The sequence below is a fragment of the Staurois parvus genome, unplaced genomic scaffold (genome assembly GCF_062004578.1).
Source record: "Staurois parvus isolate SC_StPar_1 unplaced genomic scaffold, SC_StPar_1.0 ptg000032l, whole genome shotgun sequence".
NCBI classification, from domain to species: Eukaryota; Metazoa; Chordata; class Amphibia; order Anura; family Ranidae; genus Staurois; species Staurois parvus.
This window is the reverse complement of record NW_028317828.1, coordinates 460,356-483,790: the sequence shown is the minus strand read 5'-3', so window position 1 is coordinate 483,790 and position 23,435 is coordinate 460,356. Positions and strand designations below refer to the sequence as shown.

Sequence of the window (23,435 nt, the reverse complement as noted above, 5' to 3'; positions counted from 1 at the left end):
TATGTCCCGGGTGATAAAAGAGCTGTGCAAGTTGTTCAAAGTAACACAATTGTATACCTCTGTGTATCATCCCCCAACAGACAGGCTGGTTGAAAGGTTCAACATTTGCCCAGGGAGATAGAATACTAGTGCTAATCCCTACAGTTGAAAGAAAATTCCTGGCCAAATGGCATGGCCCATATGAGGTAATTGAGAAAGTGAGCAAGGTGAACTACAGGGTCAGACAACCAGGAAGGTGAAAACCTGAACAGATATATCACATTAATCTGTTGAAGGTCTGGAGGGACAGGGAATCCCTAGTCACAAAGGCTTTGTCACTAGCTCAGTATGAATGCTTGGTTCCTGAGGTTGGAATAGCAGGCACTCTATCTAAACCCCAACAATAGGAAGTTAAAAAGTTTGTGCTCCGCAACACAGACGTTTTTTCTGAGCTGCCGGGACAAACCTCTGGGGTGGGGCATGACATTATCACCCTGCCGGGTGAAAGGGTGAAACTAAAACCCTATAGAATCCCAGAGGCCCATTGGGAGATAATATGTGGGGGAGTACAGAGAATGCTGGATTTGGGGGTGATTGAGGAGTCCCAGAATGACTGGTCCAGCCCCATAGTGTTAGTGCCCAAACCGGATGGGAGCTGGCGGTTTTGTAACGATTTTCGACAGTTTAATAAAGTTACAAAATTTGACACCCACCCCATGCCACATATAGATGAATTAATTGACCGACTGTGAGCAGCTCAGTACATGACAGCGCTCGATTTTACCAAAGGATATTGGCAGATTGCCCTAGCTGAGTCAGAAAAGGAAAAGACTGCATTTGTAACCCCAGATGGAGCATTCCAGTATAGAAGAATGCCTTTCGGGTTACAGAATGCATCGGCCACCTTTCAGTGAAAAATGGATCAGATTCTCCACCCCCATCAGAAGTATGCTGCAGCTTACCTGGATGATGTGATTGTCCATAGCACAGATTGGGCCTCACATTTGCCAAAAGTTCAAGCTGTATTAGATTCTATACGGAAAATTGGGTTTGCGGCCAACCCAAACAAGTGTACTATTGGACAGGAAGAGGCCAGGTATCTTGCGTACACTATTGGGAGAGAAGTAATAAAACCCCAAATCAACAAAGTTGAAGCAATACAGAGTTGGCCGCGTCAAAACAATAAGAAGCAGGTACGGGCCTTTCTATTAATTGCTGGCTACTATCGGCAATTCATTCCCCATTTTGCTTTTCTGGCAGTGCCCCTAACCAACTTGGCAAAAGAGGAGTCATGGTTAAGTGGTCCCCAGAGGCTGAAACAGCATTTTGGTCTTTAAAAAGGGCCTTATGTAGCCAGCCAGTGCTATACTCACCGGACTTCTCAAAAGACTTTGTGGTCCAGACAGATGCATCCAATGTTGGCTTAGGAACAGTGTTGTCCCATGTTTGGTAGAGGGAGAAGCACCCGGTAATCTACCTCAGCAGAAAGCTAAAATCTCACAAGGAAAATTACACCAAGAGAATCTTGTTCCTCACAGTCTGAGAGTCCTTCAGGGTTTTTTTTGCAAACTCCAAACTGAGGAGAGGCTGCTGTCTAGCCACTCTGCCATAAAGCCCAGTTCAGCGGGGGTTGCAGTGATGGTTGTCCTTCTGGAACTTTGTACCTTTAAATAGTAATCTTGCCCTGGCCTGGCTGAGCTTTGCCAAGCACATTTCTACCTCCTGGCTTCTCCACTGTGGGGTGCTTCCCCACCTCCTGACTTCCCAACAGTGGGGTGCTTACAATGGTCAGTGTTTATCCCCTCACTCCCAAAAAAACTGCTTAAAAAGTGATATCTGGAGTAATAGCATTATATTGTTACTCGCTAATGTAAAGTCCATCTAAATCTACTAGACCATTTAACACTATGCTCTCTCCACTGATTGGCGATGATGCTGCCGAAGGGTGGGTACGCCTTAGTGAATGTAACCATCCTAAGACAGGAGGTATGTTACTGGCCCAGCACCACATCAAAATGAAAGAATATTAACTTGGAAAAAAATGAAAACTAATGCAGCCACCACACTTGCTCAATTGCTTGGTAACACAAATTGCTAATCAGTCAATCACATGGCAGCAACTCGTGGTGAAGAGGACTTGCTGAAGTTCAAACCGAGCATCAGAATGGGAACAAAAGAGAAATTTAAGTGTCTTTGAACATGGCATGGTTGTTGGTGTCAAATGGGCTGGTCTGAGTATTTCAAAAACTGCTCATCTACTGGGATTTTCATGCACAACCATTTCTAGGGTTTACGGAGAATGGTCCGAAAAGGAGAAAATATCCAGTGAGCAGCAGCTGTGTGGACAAAAATGCCTTGTTGATGTCAGAGATCAGAGGAGAATGGGCAGACTGTTTGCTGCAACATTCTGATGGTAGGGTCAGAATTTTGCATAAACAACATGAAAGCATGGATCCATCTTGTCTTGTATCAACGGTGTAGGCTGGTGGTGGTGATGTAATGGTGTGGGGGATATTCTCTTGGCATTAGCAAGGTGTACCTAATGAAGTGGCCGGTGAGTGTATTATTTTTTTTGTTTTTGAGATTAATTATACTTTAACTTCAGCTGCCAAGTGTAATTTATCCATTTGTCATTTTCCAGCTCTGCTCTATTATTATTATTATTATACAGTATTTATAAAGCGCCAATGGTTCACTCAGCGCTGTACTTTACAAAGGGGGACAGAACATGTGACAGAACAATACCAATACAATGCAAAATGAGGGGATCGAGGGCCCTGCTCTTTTGAGCTTACAATCTAGGAGGGAGGGGATGATGGCACAGGAGGAGATAGCTGTGGGGGATGGAGTAGTAGGAAGAGTGGAGGAGGTCGGCAAGTTAGCAGGGGGTGGGGTAGGCTTCCCTGAAGAGATGGGTTTTCAGGGTGCACCTAAAGGAGAGGAGAGTAGTTGATAATCTGATGGGTTGGGGCAGGGAGTTCCAGAGGATGGGTGACACCCTGGAGAAGTCCTAGAGGCGGGCATGGGAGGAGGAGACCAGGAAACTAGAGAGAAGGAGGTCTTGTGAGGAGCGGAGTGTGCGTGCTGGGCGGTACTTGGATATTAGGTCAGTGATGTAGTACAGGGCTGTATGGTGGACAGCTTTGTACGTCAGTGTTAGGATTTTGAATTTGATCCGTTGCGCAATCGGAAGCCAGTGGAGGGATTGGCAGAGGGGGGTGGCGGAAATGGAGCGGTTGGAAAGGTGAATGAGTCTGGCAGCCATACTCAGGATCGACTGAAGCGGGGATAGCCAGTGGCGAGGCAGGCCAGTGAGGAGGGAGTTGCAGTAGTCGAGTCGTGATATGGTGAGGGAGTGGATGAGCTGTTTAGTGGTTTCTGGGGTTAAGAACGTGCGTATTTTGGCGATGTTGCGGAGGTGGAGTCTGCACGAGTTTGGTAAAGATTGGACTTGGGGCTGGAAGGATAGGTTGGAGTCCAGAATGACACCAAGTGCTCTGGCCTGCGGGGCTGGTTTGATGGTGGCGTTGTTGGATGTGACGGAGAAGTCAATGGGGGGTGGTGTCCGGGCTGGGGGGGAAGACAAGTGTCAGGGAATGGGAAGATCGCTGCGGTGATCGAATCCGCACATGACAAAACGTTCCTGACAAAACGTACAGGCAGGCGGGCACTAGGACCCAGGCGCGCCTGTCACCAATGACGGCGCCGGGCAAGCATTAGGACCCAGGAGCGCCTGTCAGGAGTCGGGCGGGCTATTTAAACCCAGCTCTTGCAATGCTCAAGTGCCGTATGGTCTTTCCTGTGTTCCTGTGAGTTTACTTTGCTGCTGACCCTGCCTGATCCTGATCTGCTGACTTCTCCTGCTCTGACCCCTGGCTTGCCTGACCATTCTCCTGCCTGCTCCTGCACTTTTGATCTCCTGTTGCCAAACCCGGACCGTAACCCGTTTATTATTCTGCCTGCTGTTTTTTACCGACCTGCTCCGCTGTTACCGACCCGACCTGTCTGACCTCGCTTACTCTACCTCCTCACATCAGACTCTCACCTGCTGCGTACCACCGAAAGGTGCCTCTACCACAGCTGGTTGCACCCAGGGGTCGCGACCTGGTCTCGGCTTGCTCCAAGTCCATCCCCACCATCAGGGGCTCTGGTGAACAAGCAGGTCAGAACTTAGATTCCGCGCCCTGGGGAATTCTGGTCTGTGGGCCGCTAGAGGCTACCACCGGCTGGTCCCTAACAGAACCATACGGCCATGACGGAGTCTGGAGGAGGACCCTCTCCCTGGGAAGAGATGTGCCACCATCTGTTCGCGCTTACCCAAGCTGTCAAGACGCTGGAAGATGGTTATAAACACTTGGAGGGATGCATCCAGGCCCTGGCCGCTCCTACTGTTACGGTGTCAGACCCGGTCGGTTCACCCCCTACCTGTAGCCCTGTGGGACCCTCCGCTGGAGCCGTGTTCTCCATTCCCCCGCCAGAGCCTCGAGTCCCAATGCCTGAGCGATTCCATGGAGATCGAGGGAAGTTTCGGGCCTTCCTGAATTCCTGCCAGCTCTACTTCGACCTCCAACGTTTGCATCCGAATCTGTGAAGGTGGGATTTGTGATATCCTTGCTGCAGGGTGAACCCCAGGCCTGGGCACATCGTCTATTGGAGGCTCGCCATCCGCATGTGAACTCTGTGGCAGAATTTTTCAAGGCAATGGCACAATTAAATGACGATCCTCAGCGAGCTGCTTCAGCAGAAGCAGCCCTACATTCTCTGCAGCAGGGACGCCGGGCAGCAGAGGATTATGCCTTGGAATTCAGGCGTTGGTCTGGAGATACACAATGGAATGATGCAGCACTGCGCCATCAGTTCCGCCTAGGATTATCCGAGCCCCTAAAGGATGAATTGGCCAGGGTAGGTGTGCCTGATTCTTTGGAGAAATTAATCACCCTGGCAATTCAGATTGATCGTAGGTTACGGGAACGAAGGCAGGAAAGGTCTGGTCAAGGGTCAAGGCCTACATGGATGTTACCACAGGTCCCAATCCCATCACATCCTGCAGTCAGCAATCGGAGTCCTGAACCTGCGGACGGAACAGAGCCTATGCAACTTGGGTTAATGCGGCCATCTCTCATGGCTGAGGAACGCCACAGATGCAGAGTGATTAATCTATGTCTATACTGCGGAGCAGCGGGTCACATGGTGCGTTCCTGTCCTGAGAAGCTCTATAAGTACTCTACCATTTTTTCTATGTCTCCAACCTGTGTAGATGATCCTACTCATGTAGTCGTGCCCATTTCGTTCCAGCTCCCAGGAAGAACTGTAAGGTAATGGCTATTATTGATTCTGGGGCCTGCAGTTGCTTTGTGGACCTTACCTTTGCAGCTCAGCAACGAATTCCGTTATTGTCCAAAGAACGAGGGTTGAATATTTTTCTGGCTGATGGTTCACAAATTAAATCAGGGTTGGTAGATTGAGAGACCCCTCCTTTGTGCACCACAGTAGCAGGCCACCACCAGGAACTCCTCCGCTTGGACGCTATTGCGTCCCCTCTATTTCCAGTGATTTTGGGGCTCCCATGGTTACGGGCTCATGATCCCCAAATTAACTGGAAGACTGGATCTGTTCAATTTCACTCACTATACTGCCAGGAGCACTGTCTCCTAAAGTCATCACCAGGGCCCCCAACCTTGTTGTGTGTGAATACAGATACAGATCTAGCACAGACTGTGCCCTCTGCATACCATCATTTCCTTGACGTGTTCAGCCCGCGAGGTGCAGAGATTCTCCCTCCGCACCGGGCCTATGACTGCCCTATTGACCTGCTCCCGGGATCCGAGATTTCCTGCGGCCGAATCTTCCCGCTGTCTGAACGAGAGTTGGGCGCTCTAAAAGAATACATTGATGACAGTCTGCGGAAGAGATTTATTCGCCCCTCCACTTCACCAGCCGGGGCGGGAATCTTTTTTGTAGAGAAGAAGGACCAGTCCCTGAGGCCCTGGGTAGACTATAGGGACCTGAATAGATCACCGTGAAGAACCGGTACCCCCTTCCCTTAGTCCCTGAATTATTTCAGAGACTAAAGACGGCCTCCATCTTTACCAAACTAGACCTCAGGGGAGCCTATAATCTAGTGCGCATTCGGGAAGGGGATGAGTGGAAGACAGCCTTCCGCACTCGCTTTGGGCACTTTGAGTACCTTGTTATGCCATTCGGTCTCTGTAATGCACCGGCTACACTCCAACACTTTGTGAATTACATTTTTAGGGACATCCTGGACATCTATGTGATTGTGTATCTGGATGACATCCTGATTTTTTCCTCATCCCTGGAGACACATAGAGATCACGTCAGGAGTGTACTGGAGCGGCTGCGCAAGCATGGGCTGTATGCTAAAGCTGAAAAATGCAGCTTTGAGCAGAGCAGCATTCCCTTTTTGGGGTTGATCATTTCAACCGATGGGGTTGCGATGGATCCCCAAAAAATATCTGCAGTTTTAGAATGGCCAGTCCCCACGGATAAAAAGGGGGTCCAGCGATTTATTGGCTTCGCCAATTTTTACAGGAAATTTATTAAAAATTTCTCGGGCCTGGTAACTCCCATCACTCAGCTTACTAAGGTGGGGGTGCGTTTCCGATGGACACCTGAGGCACAGACCGCCTTTGAAGCCTTGAAAAAATTATTCACAACAGCCCCTATTTTGAGTCATCCCGACGCTTCATTACCTTACATTCTGGAGGTAGATGCTTCGGAAAATGCGGTAGGAGCTATTCTGTCGCAAAGAATAGGAGTGAAGGAGCTGATGCACCCAGTGGCTTTCTTTTCCAGAAAACTCTCCCCATCAGAAAAGAATTACGATATTGGGGATCGGGAGTTGTTAGCGATTAAGACAGCACTGGAGGAATGGAGATATCTATTGGAAGGGGCATTGCATCCCATCCTGGTCTATACTGACCATAAAAATCTAGAATATCTGAGGACAGCAAAACGCCTCAGGCCGCGTCAGGCCAGATGGGCATTGTTCTTCTCAAGGTTTACTCTGCACATCACGTATCGGCCCGGATCTAAAAATACTAAACCGGATGCTCTCTCCCGGATGTTTGAGGACCCTGGGGAGACAGCCAAACCTGATACTATTCTGCCGGCGAGTAACTTTTTGCTACTTCAGTCCGAACTCCTAACTAGACTTCAAGCTGCTTCCACGGGGACTCCTAGGCCACCTGGAGTCTCATTGCAGAACAAGGAAGGTCTCTTGTGGAGGGGGGAGCAGATCCTGGTACCCGACGAGACGCGAGCTCTGGTCTTAGGCTATTGCCATGACCACCCGTTAGCAGGCCACTTTGGGGTACACAAGACATTGGACTTGCTCCAACGCATGTTTTGGTGGCCAAGCATGGCCAAAGATTGCGAAATGTATGTCAAATCCTGTGCCATCTGCAGCAGGAACAAGCCCACCAGGGACAGGGCTTGGGGCTTGCTGCGACCACTGCCGGTGCCCGACAGACCTTGGAGTATGATCGCAATGGACTTTGTGGTGGAATTACCGCCATCACAAGACCATACTGCGATCTTTGTAGTGGTAGATCGGTTGTCCAAGATGGCTCACTTCCTTCCATTGAGAGGTACACCATCTGCTTCAGAAACGGCACATGTATTTATCAGAGAGATCGTAAGGCTACATGGAGTGCCAAAAAACATTGTATCTGATTGGGGTGTTCAGTTCACTTCAAGGTTTTGGAGGGCTTTGTGCGAAGGGTTGGGAATTGCACTTTTTATTCTCCTCAGCATATCACCCGCAAACAAATGGTCAAACTGAGTGAACCAATCAAACACTAGAACAGTACCTTAGGTGCTATACATCGTTCCTCCAGGACAACTGGCTGGCACTTTTACCCCTAGCTGAATTTGCATACAATAATGCTTGCCACTCTGCCACTAAGCAATCCCCATTCTTCGCCAACTATGGCTTCCATCCCTCGTTCTTACCTGATTTGATCCCGGAAAAACCAGTCCCAGCAGCTCAAGACACCCTGAATTTCTTTACAACCAATAACAAGTTATTACAAGAAACCATGGCAAAAGCCCAGGAGGACAGTAAAAGGATATTTGATAGAAAGAGAAGGGGGAAATTGGTTATACATCCAGGGGACCAGGTGTGGCTGGCCACTACCAATCTGAAACTGGCGTGCCCATCGAGAAAGTTGGCACCCAAATTTGTGGGTCCTTTCCGGGTAGAGCGGGTTAATGAGGTAGCATATAAGCTGGCACTCCCCGAGTCCTTCAAAATCCATCCTGTGTTTCATGTGTCCCTACTGAAACCCGCTGTAGCAGATCCTTTTACAGATCGTAGATCTAGACCCCCAGAGGCCATGGACATCAATGGGGAAGAGGAATTCGAGGTGGAGGCTATTATTGACTGGAGGCGGAGGGGGGGGCAAACACAGTATCTTATCAAGTGGAAAGGCTATGAGCCAGAGGAAAACTCTTGGGAACCTGCTCAAAATGTTCATGCCCCTCGGCTAATTCGGGAGTTCCTTCACAACCAGCCTCAAAGGAGAAACCGATTGGGCATCCGGAGGCTGCCCGTAAGGGGGGGGGGCAATGTCAGGGAATGGGAAGATCGCTGCGGCGATCGAATCCACACATGTGTAGAGTCCTGACAAAACATACAGGAAGACGGGCACTAGGACCCAGGCGCGCCTGTCACCAATGACGGCGCCGGGCAAGCATTAGGACCCAGGAGCGCCTGTCAGGAGTCGGGCGGGCTATTTAAACCCAGCTCTTGCAATGCTCAAGTGCCGTATGGTCTTTCCTGTGTTCCTGTGAGTTTACTTTGCTGCTGACCCTGCCTGATCCTGATCTGCTGACTTCTCCTGCTCTGACCCCTGGCTTGCCTGACCATTCTCCTGCCTGCTCCTGCACTTTTGATCTCCTGTTGCCAAACCCGGACCGTGACCCGTTTATTCTTCTGCCTGCTGTTTTTTACCGACCTGCTCCGCTGTTACCGACCCGGCCTGTCTGACCTCGCTTACTCTACCTCCTCACATCAGACTCTCACCTGCTGCGTACCACCGACAGGTGCCTCTACCACAGCTGGTTGCACCCAGGGGTCGCGACCTGGTCTCGGCTTGCTCCAAGTCCATCCCCACCATCAGGGGCTCTGGTGAACAAGCAGGTCAGAACTTAGATTCCGCGCCCTGGGGAATTCTGGTCTGTGGGCCGCTAGAGGCTACCACCGGCTGGTCCCTAACAGAACCATACGGCCATGACGGAGTCTGGAGGAGGACCCTCTCCCTGGGAAGAGATGTGCCACCATCTGTTCTCGCTTACCCAAGCTGTCAAGACGCTGGAAGATGGTTATAAACACTTGGAGGGACGCGTCCAGGCCCTGTCCGCTCCTACTGTTACGGTGTCAGACCCGGTCGGTTCACCCCCTACCTGTAGCCCTGCGGGACCCTCCGCTGGAGCCCTGTGGGACCCTCCGCTGGAGCCATGTTCTCCATTCCCTCGCCAGAGCCTCGAGTCCCAATGCCTGAGCGATTCCATGGAGATCGAGGGAAGTTTCGGGCCTTCCTGAATTCCTGCCAGCTCTACTTCGACCTCCAACCTCGAACATTTGCATCCGAATCTGTGAAGGTGGGATTTGTGATATCCTTGCTGCAGGGTGAACCCCAGGCCTGGGCACATCGTCTATTGGAGGCTCGCCATCCGCATGTGAACTCTGTGGCAGAATTTTTCAAGGCAATGGCACAATTAAATGAGGATCCTCAGCTGGTTGCACCCAGGGGTTGCAACCTGGTCTCGGCTTGCTCCAAGTCCATCCCCACCATCAGGGGCTCTGGTGAACAAGCAGGTCGGAACTTAGATTCCGCACCCTAGGGAATTCTGGTCTGTGGGCCGCTAGAGGCTACCACCCTTACGCTCTATCCCTAACAAGAAACTCAGTTTTGGAGAGGTTCAGTTTAAGGAAGTGGAGCGACATCCAGTCTGATATGTCGCACAGTAGGTGTGTGATTCAGGCGGAGACCGAGGGGGTGAGGTGGGGGGTTGAGAGATAGATTTGTGTGTCGTCGGCATAGAGGTGGTAGTTGAAGCCGTGAGAGTATATGAGTTGGCCAAGAGAGGAGGTGTAGATGGAGAAGAGAAGGGGCCCGAGGACGGAGCCTTGAGGGACCCCAACAGAGAGGGGGAGTGAGGGGGAGGTGGTAGCATTATAGGTAACGCTGAAAGAGTGTTGTGACAGGTAGGATGAGAGCCAGGAGAGAGCAGAATCTCTGAGGCCGAGGGAGTGTAGCTTTTTGAGGAGGAGGGGGTGGTCGACTGTGTCGAAGGCCGCAGAGAGGTCAAGGAGTAGGAGCACTGAATAGTGGCCATTAGCTTTGGTGGTTAGCAGGTCGTTGGAGAGTTTGAGTAAGGCAGTTTCGGTGGAGTGTAGGGGACGGAAGCCAGACTGTAGGGGATCGAGGAGGTTGTTGTCGTTGAGGTGAGAGCTTAGGCGGGTGTAGACTAGGCGCTCAAGGAGTTTAGATATAAATGGGAGCAGGGAGATGGGTCTGAGGTTGTTTGGGTCATTGGGGTCTAGGGAGGGCTTTTTAAGTATGGGGGTTGATGTGTGCATGTTTCAGAGGGGAGGGGAAAGTGAGATTAAAGATGTGAGTGAGGGAGCGTAGGATGGAGGGGGAGGGAGGTCGTAGGAGTTTTGAGGGGATAGGGTCGAGGGGGCAGGTGGTGAGGCGGGCATCAGAGAGGATCGTGGAGACTTCCTCAATGGTAGTAAGGTCAAAGGTGCGGAGTGTTGGGGGGGCTTCAGTATGAGGAATGTAGGGTGGGGTGGAAGTGGGGGTCAGAGCAGTGGTGGGGCCATGGGAGAGGGGTGATGAGGGGGTAGCTTAGTGAGGGGAAACGGAGTTGGAGGGAGTTTGAGCAGCGACGAAGTCCCTGCGGGTTATGTCGAGGGAGAGGGGGGATGAGGGGGTAGCTGTGTGAGAGGGAACGGGTTGAGAGGGCGTGTGAGTTGCGCCAATGTCCTTGCGAATTGTGTCAATCTTGTTTTTGAAGTGATTGGCAATCTCAAGGGCAGTGAGTGAGGTGCTGGGTGGAGGTGGGGGTGGCGAGAGTAGAGAGTTAAAGTTGGAGAAGAGTCGGCGAGGATTGGAGGAGAGGGCCTTGATGAGGGTCAGGAAGTAGGCTTGTTTGGCTGCGTGGAGGGAGGAGGTGTAGGTGTGGAAGGCAGATTTGTAGCGGGTGAAGGCTTGTTGGGATTTGGTTTTGCACCATAGTCGCTCCAGGGCATGACTGCGTCGTTTGAGGGTTTTGGTGTGATCAGTCTACCAGGGCTGGAGCGGTCGGGGTCTGATGTTGTGTGTGGTTAAAGGCGCTAGTGAGTCAAGGGCTGTTGATAGCGCTTTGTTGTAGGCAGTCATAGCCAAGTCGGGGCAGGACAGGGGGGAGGATGCTGTCGTGGAGTTGATCAGCTGCAGAGTGGAGGGGGGCAGGGTTAAGGTTGCGGAGGTTACGGCTGGTAGTAGTGTGACATTTGGAGGGGTAGGCGTTGGAGGACGAGGAGATAGAGAAGGTAATCAGGTTATGGTCAGAGAGAGGGAAGGGGGTGTTCGTGAGGTTGTGGGGAGCGCAGCGATTGGAGAAGACGAGATCGAGGATATTACCGTCGAAATGGGTGGTGGATTGTATGCACTGTGCAAGTGCAAAGGAGAAGGTTAAGTGGAGGAGATGGGATGTGTCTGGGTTGTCGAGGTTGACAGGGATGTTGAAATCCCCAAGGATGATGGTGGGTAGCTCGGAGGAGAGGAAGAAGGGTAGCCAGGAGGAGAAGTCATCCAGGAAGCGGGATATGGATCCAGGAGGCCGTATATCACAGCAATCTTCAGGGGGGGTTGGGGAGAATAGTCGGATGTAGTGGGCCTCGAAGGAGGAGAAGGATAGGGAGGGGGGGTTTGGGAGGACTCGGAAAGTACTCTGCGGTGACAGGAGCAGACCAACCCCACCACCTTTACGACCGTTAGGCCTGGGTGAATGGGTCCAGGTGAGACCTCCATAGGAGAGTGCAGCAGGGGAGGTAGAGTCAGTGGGCTGGATCCAGGTTTCCGTGATCGCCAGGAGGTTGAGGGAGTGGGAAACAAAGAGGTCGTGGATGGTGGTAAGCTTGTTGCACACCGATCGGGCGTTCAGGAGTGCACATGAAAACGGGGGGGAGATTTTAGGGAGCAGGGGGACAGATACTAAGTTACGGGGGTTGCGGCAGGACGTGGAGGCGGGAGGGTGTTGTGCGGGTGAGGGAGGTGGTAGAGGGCCAGGATTCGGGGAGATGTCCCCCGCGGTTAGGAGGAGGAGAAGGGTGAGAAAGGTGGCATGGGAGCGGGATGTGCAGGAGCGTGAGAAACTACTAGTGGAGGTGTTCGGGTCAGTGGGAGAGTGGAGTAATAGGAGGAGGTGGTGGGTGCCGTAGAGGGGTGAAGAAAGCAGTGAGGACACAATATATAATTGTTTGGGAGGAGCATAGGGATATAGTGAATGGATTTTGGGAACGGAGGAGAGGAAAATGAGAAGGAGGAGTGGAAGAGGCATTTTGGGGAGGTGGTGAGAGCAGTAGTAGGGAGATGATAGCAATGAGGGGGAGATGTACAAGTTTTGGGGTGGAGCAGAGGGGTAAAGAAATGAGATTTGGGAACAGTAATAAGATAAGGAGAAGAGGGGGCGTATTATATAAAGGTACACAGAGTGAGACTCAGGTATGTAAGAGATGTTTCCCAGGGTGTTTTCCTGCAGTCTGTCCAGCGTGCAGTAGAGTTTCTTGCTGTTGTGTCTTCCTGCTGCTTAAGTTCTCCTGCTTTAGTTCAACTGCTGTGTTTAACTGCTTCGCACTCCTTCAACGCAGCACTCGATCAGAAGCAGCACCCCCATCAGAGACTGTGCCCCCCATCAGTGATCTCCCCCCATGAGCTGATCTAAATTTATAGGGAGATGCTCAAATGAGCATTCAACTCCACCCCAATTAGAAGCTGATAAGGATCACATGAATAGTGGGAGATGTTTCTTAGGAAACAGGCTACAGTCGTAAACCTGAGTGCGGCTAGAGGTGAGGACTGGTCAACATACACACAAATATAAATACACCATTTGTTCTGAATTTAACAGGAGTCAATGCGTTTTTCTAGTTAAGAGCGGAGATAGGAGATAGTTGCATTTACCCAGAAGAAAGCAGCTCTAAACTCTGCTTTAACCTCCTTGGCGGTATGATTATTTCCGATTTTTTGTGCTGAAAGCGGTACCATTTTTTTTGCATGGAAATATGTAGTTTTTTTATTGTAGGCTGTAATTTTTAGGAATAACTCACTGAAATCTGTCCGAACATGAGTCTAGTAAACATTCCGGATACGATAAAACTTGAAACACGAAATCATAAATTATAATTTAATAAATAATCATAAAAAATAATAATATAATAATAATATATTTAATTCAATAATATAATCAAACCAAAAACACAGAAATTTGAAATACAGAGGCAAATTCACACATTGCTGAGCAAAGTCGCAAAATCATTTTCAGTGTCTGATGACGAATTTCCCCACAAATCATTATCACTCAATTCTGCAAGTGGTTCTGATTTACTATCGCTGTTCTCTAGCTGGTCTGCAACCGCTTTTGACATAAAGGGACGCTTTTTGGACGCCATGGACTTTTCTAAGTTTCCAGGCAGAAAGAACAGTCAAAATGCAGGCAGGGCACAGGACAAAGCAGTAGGGACAAAATATATGTGAAATGCATTGAAACAGCAATGTTTTACTATATAATAATCATTTTAAAAAAAGACATTTTTTAAAAATTTCAAATTTGCCCATACGTCCCGACATCACAGGGACCAGAACACGGAAGCCGGATGCCAGCATCGGCCGGAGGAGATGGCCGGGGACGCTGCAGGGGACACATCGCGGGAGCGAAGGACAAGGTAAGTGCTGCAGGGACTCCTTGAGCAATGCCACATGGTAAGCCCGAGTGTAGCTCGGGGTTACCGCTCTTGGTACTGAAATTTTACGAGCTACACTCGGGTATACCACCAAGGAGGTTAAATGTTAATGGGTATTATCAAGTATTGTGGACAGTTGTGTAAACATAAACTAATTAATGTAGTCAATTGCTTGGCTAGGACACAAAAATAGTGTAATAAGGTTATTTCTACAGAATGTACTGTATGTAGTATAGAAAGCAGGTTTACCCTTTATGTAGCCCTAGCGTGTACAATGTTTTAGTAAAATAATACATTTTAAACATCCTGTTTAAAATGTAGGTAATGTAAGTGTAGCACCCTTTAGTGTACATAGTTTGTGAGCATAGACAGAGGCTTGCCTGGGTATGAATCAGAGTATTTACTTCAGGGCAGGCTGGTGGGTTCTACAGGTCAGCCCTCTGGTACCTCCCCCTGCTCTAAAAGCTTCTAGAAGTTTCTAGAAGCCAGTGGGTGGAGGCCAGGGGGAGCTTATCTGCATATTTATGGGAGTCTGACCAATCCCAGGTAGGAGGCCTGGCAGTGTACCAGACTGGACCATAAATGTGACACAGCCTGGCCAGCAGGGGAGTCGGGTGGAGGATGGAGTATTGAGGAGCGTTGCTGTTAGCCTGAGAGGGGACCTCAAAGGAGGGGATCGAGCTCTGCCTTCAGGCTGAGGGTCAGAAGGAAGCTGACAGAGGGAGCTCCACTACCTTACAGTCCACCAAGGAAGGACAGCCTGTTAGCCTACAAGAGAACCAGCCCAGCAAAAGCATGAAACCAGTTCATTCAAAGCTATAGGACACAAGAACAGTTTGAGTACCTCTACACCCCCGGGGCTTACAGGTGCTGTACTTAACCAGTTCTCCCTTGGACAGTGCTGCAAGCCTGTTTCAGAATCTCTTGCTTCAGGATACTGTTCAAAAGACAGCCAGGTGGATGGGTAGTTTTAGCTGGATCTGAAGAGGTTCATTTAGAGGGGACCAAGTGCTCTTTATAAAGACTGTGTTACTGATCTGTGAAGAGACTGTTGCCACTCCAGAGGGAGTAGAAAGTCCAGGATTCTACATTTTTGTGAACTTTGTCCTCAGAGTTATTGTTCTAGTCAAGCTGGGCATCCCATAAACCCCTAGACCCTATCTAAGTTGTTTATCCCCAAATGAAACAACAAAAACAAGCCCATGGACTGTTTACTGACTCTGAATGCAAGTTGAAAAATGTGTGTTGCCTAACTGTGCAGGAAATAAGGGGAACCCAAAACCAGTGGCTCTCAAGGGTATGTGCTACATAAATCTACATAAATAACTTAACAGAAGGCTGCAGAAAAACTCATTTAAACATGCCAGACTTGCAGAAAATGTTCTGATCCTTCACTAGCTAGGGCTGGAATCTTTGGAGAGACTAATGCAGGCCATAGATGGGTCGAAAATCGGCCGATTTGTCGGCCGAAAATAAAATCGGCCGATTTTCGGATCGTTAGTGGGCGATTTGGTCGGCCGTTTTTCGGGATTTTGGCCGGTTTTTTTTTTTGGTAAAGTTAGAAAAAAATGCCGATTTTTGCGGCATTATTGGGCCAATCGGCCGATTTTTTACCGATAAAAAATCTGCGCATGAGCAGTGACCTGCAAGAGGAAGACAAAAAGAAGAAAAAGAAGAAGAGGAAGAGGATGAAGAAGAGGATGAAAAAGAGGATGAAGAAGAGGAAGAAGAAGATGAGGATGAAGAAGAAGATGAGGATGAAGAAGAGGATGAGGAAGAAGAAGAAGAGGATGAGGATGAAGAAGATGAGGATGAAGAAGAAGAAGAAGAGGATGAGGATGAAGAAGAAGAGGATGATGAAGAAGAAGAGGATGAGGATGAAGAAGAAGAGGAAGAAGAAGAAGAGGATGAAGAAGAAGAAGAGGATGAGGATGAAGAAGAGGATGAGGATGAAGAAGAGGATGAGGATGAAGAAGAAGACGAAGAAGAGGATGAGGATGAAGAAGAAGATGAAGATGAAGAAGAAGAAGAAGAAGAGGATGAGGATGAAGAAGAAGATGAAGAAGAAGATGAAGAAGAAGAGGATGAGGATGAAGAAGAAGATGAAGAAGAAGAAGAAGAGGATGAGGATGAAGAAGAAGATGAAGAAGAAGAAGAAGAGGATGAGGATGAAGAAGAAGATGAAGAAGAAGATGAAGAAGAAGAAGAAGAAGAAGATGAAGAAGAAGAAGAAGAAGAGGATGAAGAAGAAGAAGAAGAAGAAGAGGATGAAGAAGAAGAAGAGGATGAAGAAGAAGAAGAAGAAGAGGATGAGGATGAAGAAGAAGAAGAGGATGAGGATGAAGAAGAAGAAGAGGATGAGGATGAAGAAGAAGAGGATGAGGATGATGAAGAAGAGGATGAGGATGATGAAGAAGAGGATGAGGATGAAGAAGAAGAAGAAGAAGTAGGATGAAAATAAGAAGAATTCCAGTCCAGCAAAAAGTATCTCTGCAGAGAGCTCCGCTATTTCTGACAGTTCTCTGACAGTTCTTTGACATTTACAGCAGTTGAAACATTGTATCTATTTGTTTCCGAATAAAAACATCTGTATCCTAAATGGAAACAAATAGATACAATGTTTCAACCGCTGTAAATGTGAAGGAACTGTCAGAGAACTGTCAGAAATAGCGGAGCTCTCTGCAGGGACACTTTTTGCCAGCTGTAGAAGGGATGAAAATCGGCCGATTTTTTTTACCATTGATGGTAACGTCGGCCGCTTGAACGACCGAATTTTCGTTTTTTAAAAGAAAAATCTGCCGTTTTTTCTCCCCATCTATGACCTGCATAAGGGAGGAAAGTTTCAGAATCTGAAAATTATGTAACCTGCTTCAATTTTCTGTCTTTCTTTTCCTCAGGCTCTTCCACACCCACCTTGAAAGTTTGGTCCTATGTCTTCTCTGGAATTGGGATCCTGACGATGTTGCTAGGATTTCTGGGCTGTCTTGGTTCACTGAAACAGATTCGATACCTGTTGGCAATTGTAAGCACACCTGATTTCTCTGCTGTTTAAGTGTATTTTTACTTATGCGGTCACATTTGAAAAAAAGGCCTTTCTATAAATACAGCATAACACGACATATAAAAAATTCTACCTTTCAGATGTTTAAAGTTTACCTGTCCACACAAAATAATAAATGCACATTTTTTTGCAGGTAAAAAAATGTGCATTTATTACTTTTTTTGTGTTAGGAACCTGTAAAGGAGATTGCTGTTGCCACATACATCCTGTATGGGCAAGCCAATACTTGCTGACAGGAAAACTCAATGAACTACCACAGTGCTCAGAGCGCTATGGTAGTTCATTGAAAACTACAAGCCGACAGCCGCTAGGGCTGTCGGAACTTGTAGTCCATTCAGTCACAAAACACTGGTAATTAATTAATAAGGTACTCAAATGCACTCACACATAAAAGAATTTAAAACCGCATGTATAGTTACAATGTAGCGTCTTCAGCACGGCAAACACCGCATGCCTTATGTGAACCTCTCGTCCAAGAATGGCCAGTGACATCGTAGCCCCTCCCCTAGCATCACGCGGCTTCATCAGGGGGTTGTGATTGGACGTTCACTCCTCCATTCTGTGTATATATATATATATATATATATATATATATTGTAACGGGGTTAGCTCGGCAGCGGGTGTGTGTGACCCCCTGGATGGGTGCACAACACAAAAAGACAGGCACAAGACTGTACCCATATGAAATGTTTATAATTTTTTTGAGACAGATAGAGCTTTATTTTGGTGGTATTTAATCACCTCTGGGATTTTTATTTTTTCTTAAACAAACCAAAAACCACTGAAAATTTTGAAAAAAAAGTTTTTTCTTAGTTTTTGTTATACAATTTTGTAAATAAGTGATTTTTCTCCTTCACTGATGTGCGCTAATGAGGCTGCAGTGATGGGCACTGATAGGCTGCACTGATGGACACTGATAGGTGGCACTGATGAGGAGGCACTGGTAGGTTGCACTGATGGGTGGCATTGACTGGCACTGATGGGTGACATTGAAAGGCAGCTCAGATGGACTGATATGTGGCATTGATGTGGCACTGATGGGCACTGGCACATGGCACTGATGAGCACTGACTGCTGGCACTGATGGAAACTGACAGGTGGCACTTCTGGGGCCACACTGATCATCAGGGCACACTGATCATCAGTGCCCTGATGATCAGTGTTCATGTCCCCTCCACGGAAAGCTGATTACCGGGACAGCTCGAGAGGAGAGAAATGCCGATAACCGGCATTTCCGTGTTTACATGTGATCAGCTGTGATTGGCACAGCTGATTACATGACCGAGCTGACATCTTCGGCTCTTTCCGTGATCCACTGTGTCCGAGGGGCACAGCGCACCGGCGTTCGCCACGCTGCGCGCTTCCTGAGCTGCGCATGCGCGGTGAGAATGGAAGGACGTCATATGACGTCCTTTTCAGAACGAGAGAACCACCTTGCGCCCGTCATTGTATATGCCGGGCGGAAGGTGGTTAAAGGTGGCAGAGCCCCGCATGGCCGCACTGTGTTTGAAAAGTGACAGCTAGTACGGGATTTCTCCCTGTACTTCTGTCACATTAAGGGGGGGGGGAGCGGGCGGCTACAGGATCGAGAACATGTTACACGTTCCACCCTAAAAATGGGTGGAACGTGTAACATGTTTTCAAAGGTAAACCTATCCTTTAAGAGAATGGTGTCATTGCTGACTGCAAGCATTTCTGAACAAGTTCAGTGTGATCTGCCCCAATAGAAAGGCTGAGAAAAAGTGAAATGTTTGTTCTATTTTGTCTGTCCAATTTTGTTAAATCTGCTACAACTATGTTAGTAAAAAAAATGGAGGATGGTGATGATGATAATAACAATATCTTGGCTCTGTATCTTGGTTGGGGCTCAGAAAGAGAGTGTAAAGGTGTTCCTTGTCTACACCGTGTTCCAAATTATTATGAAAATTCTATTTAAGTGTCACAAAGATTAAATATTTTGTTTTTCAGTTTAACTCATGGATGGCATTGTGTGTCAGGGCTCTTTTGATCACTGAAAACAATCTCGGACACCTGTGATAATTAGATTGGCCGGTGAGCCCAATTTAAGGAAAAACTACTAAAGGACGGTGTTCCACATTATTAAGCAGAGCACCATTTTCAAGCAATATGGGGAAGGGAAAGGATCTCTCTGCTGCCGAAAAGAGTGAAATAGTTCAATGCCTTGGATGAGGAATGAAAACATTAGATATTTCATGAAAACTTAAGAGTGATCATCACACCATTAAGAGATTTGTGGCTGATTCAGAGCAAAGACGGGTTCGTGCAGATAAAGGCACATTGAGGAAGATTTCTGCCAGATCCATGCATCAGATCAAGAGAGCAGCTGCTAAAATACCATTACATAGCAGCAAACAGATATTTGAAGCTGCTGGTGCCTCTGGAGTCCCACGGACATCAAGGTGTAGAGTCCTCCAGAGTCTTGTAACTGTGCATAAACCTTCTATTCGGCCACCACTAACCAATGGTCACAAGCAGAAATGGCTGCATTGGGCAGAAAAATACATGAAGACTAATTTTCAAACAGTCCTGATGAGTGCCGTGCAACCCTGGATGGTCCAGATGAATAGAGTAGTTGAAGCTGCTGGTGCCTCTGGAGTCCCACGGACATTAAGGTGTAGAGTCCTCCAGAGTCTTGCAGACTATGCTGCAGAAGCAAATAGATTACTTTCTGACACCTCTTCCTACGTAAAATTAAAGATAGACCCACTACCTCAGTATAAATTAGAAGCAGAAGCCTTGATCAATAGAACCTGGTCTTACAAAGTTATCACTAAAACTAAGGCCTCTTTTATGCAGAAAGACTTCTTTCATATGTCTTATTTTTATCACCTCCCCAAAATCCACAGAACCCTCCATAACCCCCCTGGTAGACCTATTGTAGCAGCAATGAATAGCATCACCACTGGTTTCTCTCAGTACATAGACACATTTCTGCAGCTGCTTGCTCAGGACCTTCATACATCACAGGTAGTATCCACCTACTAGAACAATTAAAACCATGCACTTGGGAACCAAGCTATATGTGGATGTCCCTAGATGTTACATCCTTATATACATCCATCCCACATATAGGTATAGTGGCACTTCAACATTTTCTTTTTCAGATCTGTATGCTAAATCACAAACAAGAGGAGAGAGAGGTGCGCCAGACTAAGTGTAGTAAGAAGGTAAAATTTTATTGCACACAGGTTTAAAAACACTCACAAGAGGTTGGTGTATATTAGGCATCAAATAGTGAATTGGAGGACGTCATCTGGGCGGGATCTCTGGAGCGGATGGCTGAGGTTCCAGGGGCCAAGGTTACCATGATAGCTGGTGCTCATTAGCGGGTCCCAAGGGAGGAGCGAGGAGGGCAGATGGATGTCCAGGGAGTCGCAGTGCCGGGAGGAACTGGATCTCTGAGCGGGTGTGCCTGGCCTCTCCAGCCAGCAAGGGTTAGGTCACATAGGGAAAAAAGCCAGCCAGCCTGGAATGCAGCCAAGATGGCTGCTGGACAGAAGTGATGTCAGGATGTAGCATGAAGCCGCAGAAGGGGCAGTGACGCGTTTCAAAGCAAACAGCTTTTTCTTCAGACCTAATTGAAGTAGGCTATTTAAATAGGGGATGGAGGGGGTGTGGAGCGGCTGTATGGGCAGTTCTATAGATCCGGGAGTTCATATTGGGATAATACATAGTGATGGATATAAAACAGTACTACTAATAACGATGGAAACCTGCACTATGAGGAACATATGGAGGAAGGGGGGAGGATGAATGTGGATACAAATATATAATGCAATGTCTAAGCAGAGTACAGAGCTTACATACAGTATACTGTATGCTGAACTTAATTGTGGCATGTGGAATCGGTGGGCATATATAGACACACATCTGAGAGATGAAAAAAAGGGAATGGAATATAAAATGATGATCATAGATAGAAAGGAATTAAATTAATTTGAAAAAAATATAATACTATTATAAAAAATAATAAAATTATATATATATATATATATATATATATATATATATATATATAAAAATAATAAATAAATATATATATATAATATATATATATATATATATATATATATATATGAGTGGATGTTAATACATGTAAAATCAAACAGTAGGTGTAACTTAGGGCATGGCTATAAATAGTGTGTGATACATGGGGTATAACCATAACCATTAAGCGTTAAGTTACTATGTGTTCATCAATTATCATTTCGGTTGTTTCACCTATTGTTTGATTTTACATGTATTAACGGTTTTTAATTAATGTTTAATTATTTATTTGTTTTAATTGTCTATTATGTATAACATTGTATCTCATGGGCACACATATATATATATACATACACGTAAGAAATTTAACGTATTATATTTCATCTAATTCCTCTTCTAGGTATACAATTTGTTTATTTATAACATCCACTCATACACCCTGTTCCAAATTATTATGCAAATTCTTTTTAAGTGTCACAAAGATTAAATATTTTGTTTTTCAGTTTAACTTACGGATCGCATTGTGTCTCAGGGCTCTTCTGATCACTGAAAACAATCTCGGACACCTGTGATAATCAGATTGGCAGGTGAGCCCAATTTAAGGAAAAACTACTAAAAGGAGGGTGTTCCACATTATTAAGCAGAGCACCATTTTCAAGCAATAGAAAAAGGATCTCTCTGCTGCCGAAAAGAGTGAAATAGTTCAATGCCTTGGATGAGGTATGAAAACATTAGATATTTCATGAAAACTTAAGAGTGATCATCGCACTATTAAGAGATTTGTGGCTGATTCAGAGCACAGACGGGTTCGTGCAGATAAAGGCACATTGAGGAAGATTTCTGCGAGATCCATGCATCGGATCAAGAGAGCAGCTGCTAAAATACCAATACATAGCAGCAAACAGATATTTGAAGCTGCTGGTGCCTCTGGAGTCCCACGGACATCAAGGTGTAGAGTCCTCCAGAGTCTTGTAACTGTGCATAAACCTTCTATTCGGCCACCACTAACCGATGGTCACAAGCAGAAATGGCTGCATTGGGCAGAAAAATACATGAAGACTAATTTTCAAACAGTCCTGATGAGTGCCGTGCAACCCTGGATGGTCCAGATGAATAGAGTAGTTGTCAGGGAGCGAGGAGCCAGACACACAAGGAGGTGCAATTAAAGGTAGATTTATTTACACAGAAACAAGGCAAGAGTCTATGCAAGTCCGACAGCAACAGTGGATGACTTGGTAGGACAGAAGTTCTCCTGCCGAGGTCGTCTTCCAGGATAATCAAGTCGAGAACCAGCGGGAATCGTAGCCAGAGCCGGGGTCAGAAGCCAGGAGGAATGGTCACAAGAGCCGGGGTCAGAAGCCAGGAGAAGTCTTTGCCAAAGCCGAGTGGGTATCCAGGAGAGCAATGAGTGAACTGAACAGGAGCTTGCTGCTATGCAACAGACAGGACACGAATGCAATGGACAGCTACAAACAGACTTAAATGTGATAAGCCGCCACCTCCTGGGAGGAGCCGCAGAGGGCTGAAAGCATAAAGGATCCCACAATGCTTTGCTGACACCTAAGATGGATGCCAGCACATGGAGCAGCACAAGCCCTGAGGAAAGGTAGGACCTTGACTGTAGTGGATGGTTGGTGGACGGCCACCCTGTTCCAACAAGACTGCGACGTCAGCAAGGCGGTGGTGGAGTCATGTATTGGCCTGAAATCATGGGAACAGAGCGGGTTGGCCCCTTTAGATCCCCCGAAGGTGTAAAGATGACCTCTGCAAAGTATTTGGAGTTTATGACTGACCACTTTCTTTCCTGGTACAGAAGGAAGAACTATGCTTTCCGTAATAAAATCATCTTCATGCATGACAATGCACCATCTCATGCTGCAAAGAATACCTCTGCATCAATGGCTGTTATGAGGATAAAAGAAGAGAAAGTCATGGTGTGGCCTCCATCCTCCCCTGACCTCAATCCTATTGAGAACCTTTAGAGCATCCTCAAGCAAAAGATCTATGAGGGTGGGAGGAAGTTTACATCCAAACAGCAGCTCTGGGAGGCTGTTCTGACATCTTGCAAACAAATTCAAGCAGAAACTGTCCAAAAACTCACAAGTTCAATGGATGCAAGACTTGTGAAGCTGCTATCAAATAAGGGGTCCTATGTTAAAATGTAATGTGACCTGTTAAAATGTTTAAAAAGTTAAAATGTTGTTAAAAGTTTGAATGAAATAGCTTTTGATTTCAGTAAATATGCTGCAAACACAACAAATGACAATTTTCAGTTCTTTACAACCCATAAAGTGTTTTGAAACATACTGTGCATAATAATTTGGAACAGTACATTGTAAGTGTTTTATGTTTAAAAAAAATACTGTTATCATTAGGAGGTTTGTTCAATAAATTTGAATTGTACTCTATAGT

At 47.0% G+C, this 23,435-nt stretch overlaps 1 protein-coding gene across 2 annotated transcripts in view; it reads left to right on the top strand.

The window, feature by feature from the left end:
• LOC149470725 (leukocyte antigen CD37-like) overlaps positions 1-23,435 on the top strand; it is a 391,182-nt gene that overhangs the window by 350,626 nt on the left and 17,121 nt on the right. For both annotated transcript variants that reach the window (XR_016308144.1, XM_089660914.1), the window contains one exon: positions 16,852-16,976. Coding sequence is in view for 1 of the 2 variants with exons in the window: in XM_089660914.1 (XP_089517040.1) it covers positions 16,852-16,976 (125 nt within the window). In the remaining variant the exon portion in view is untranslated. The remainder of the gene's footprint in view (positions 1-16,851; positions 16,977-23,435) is intronic.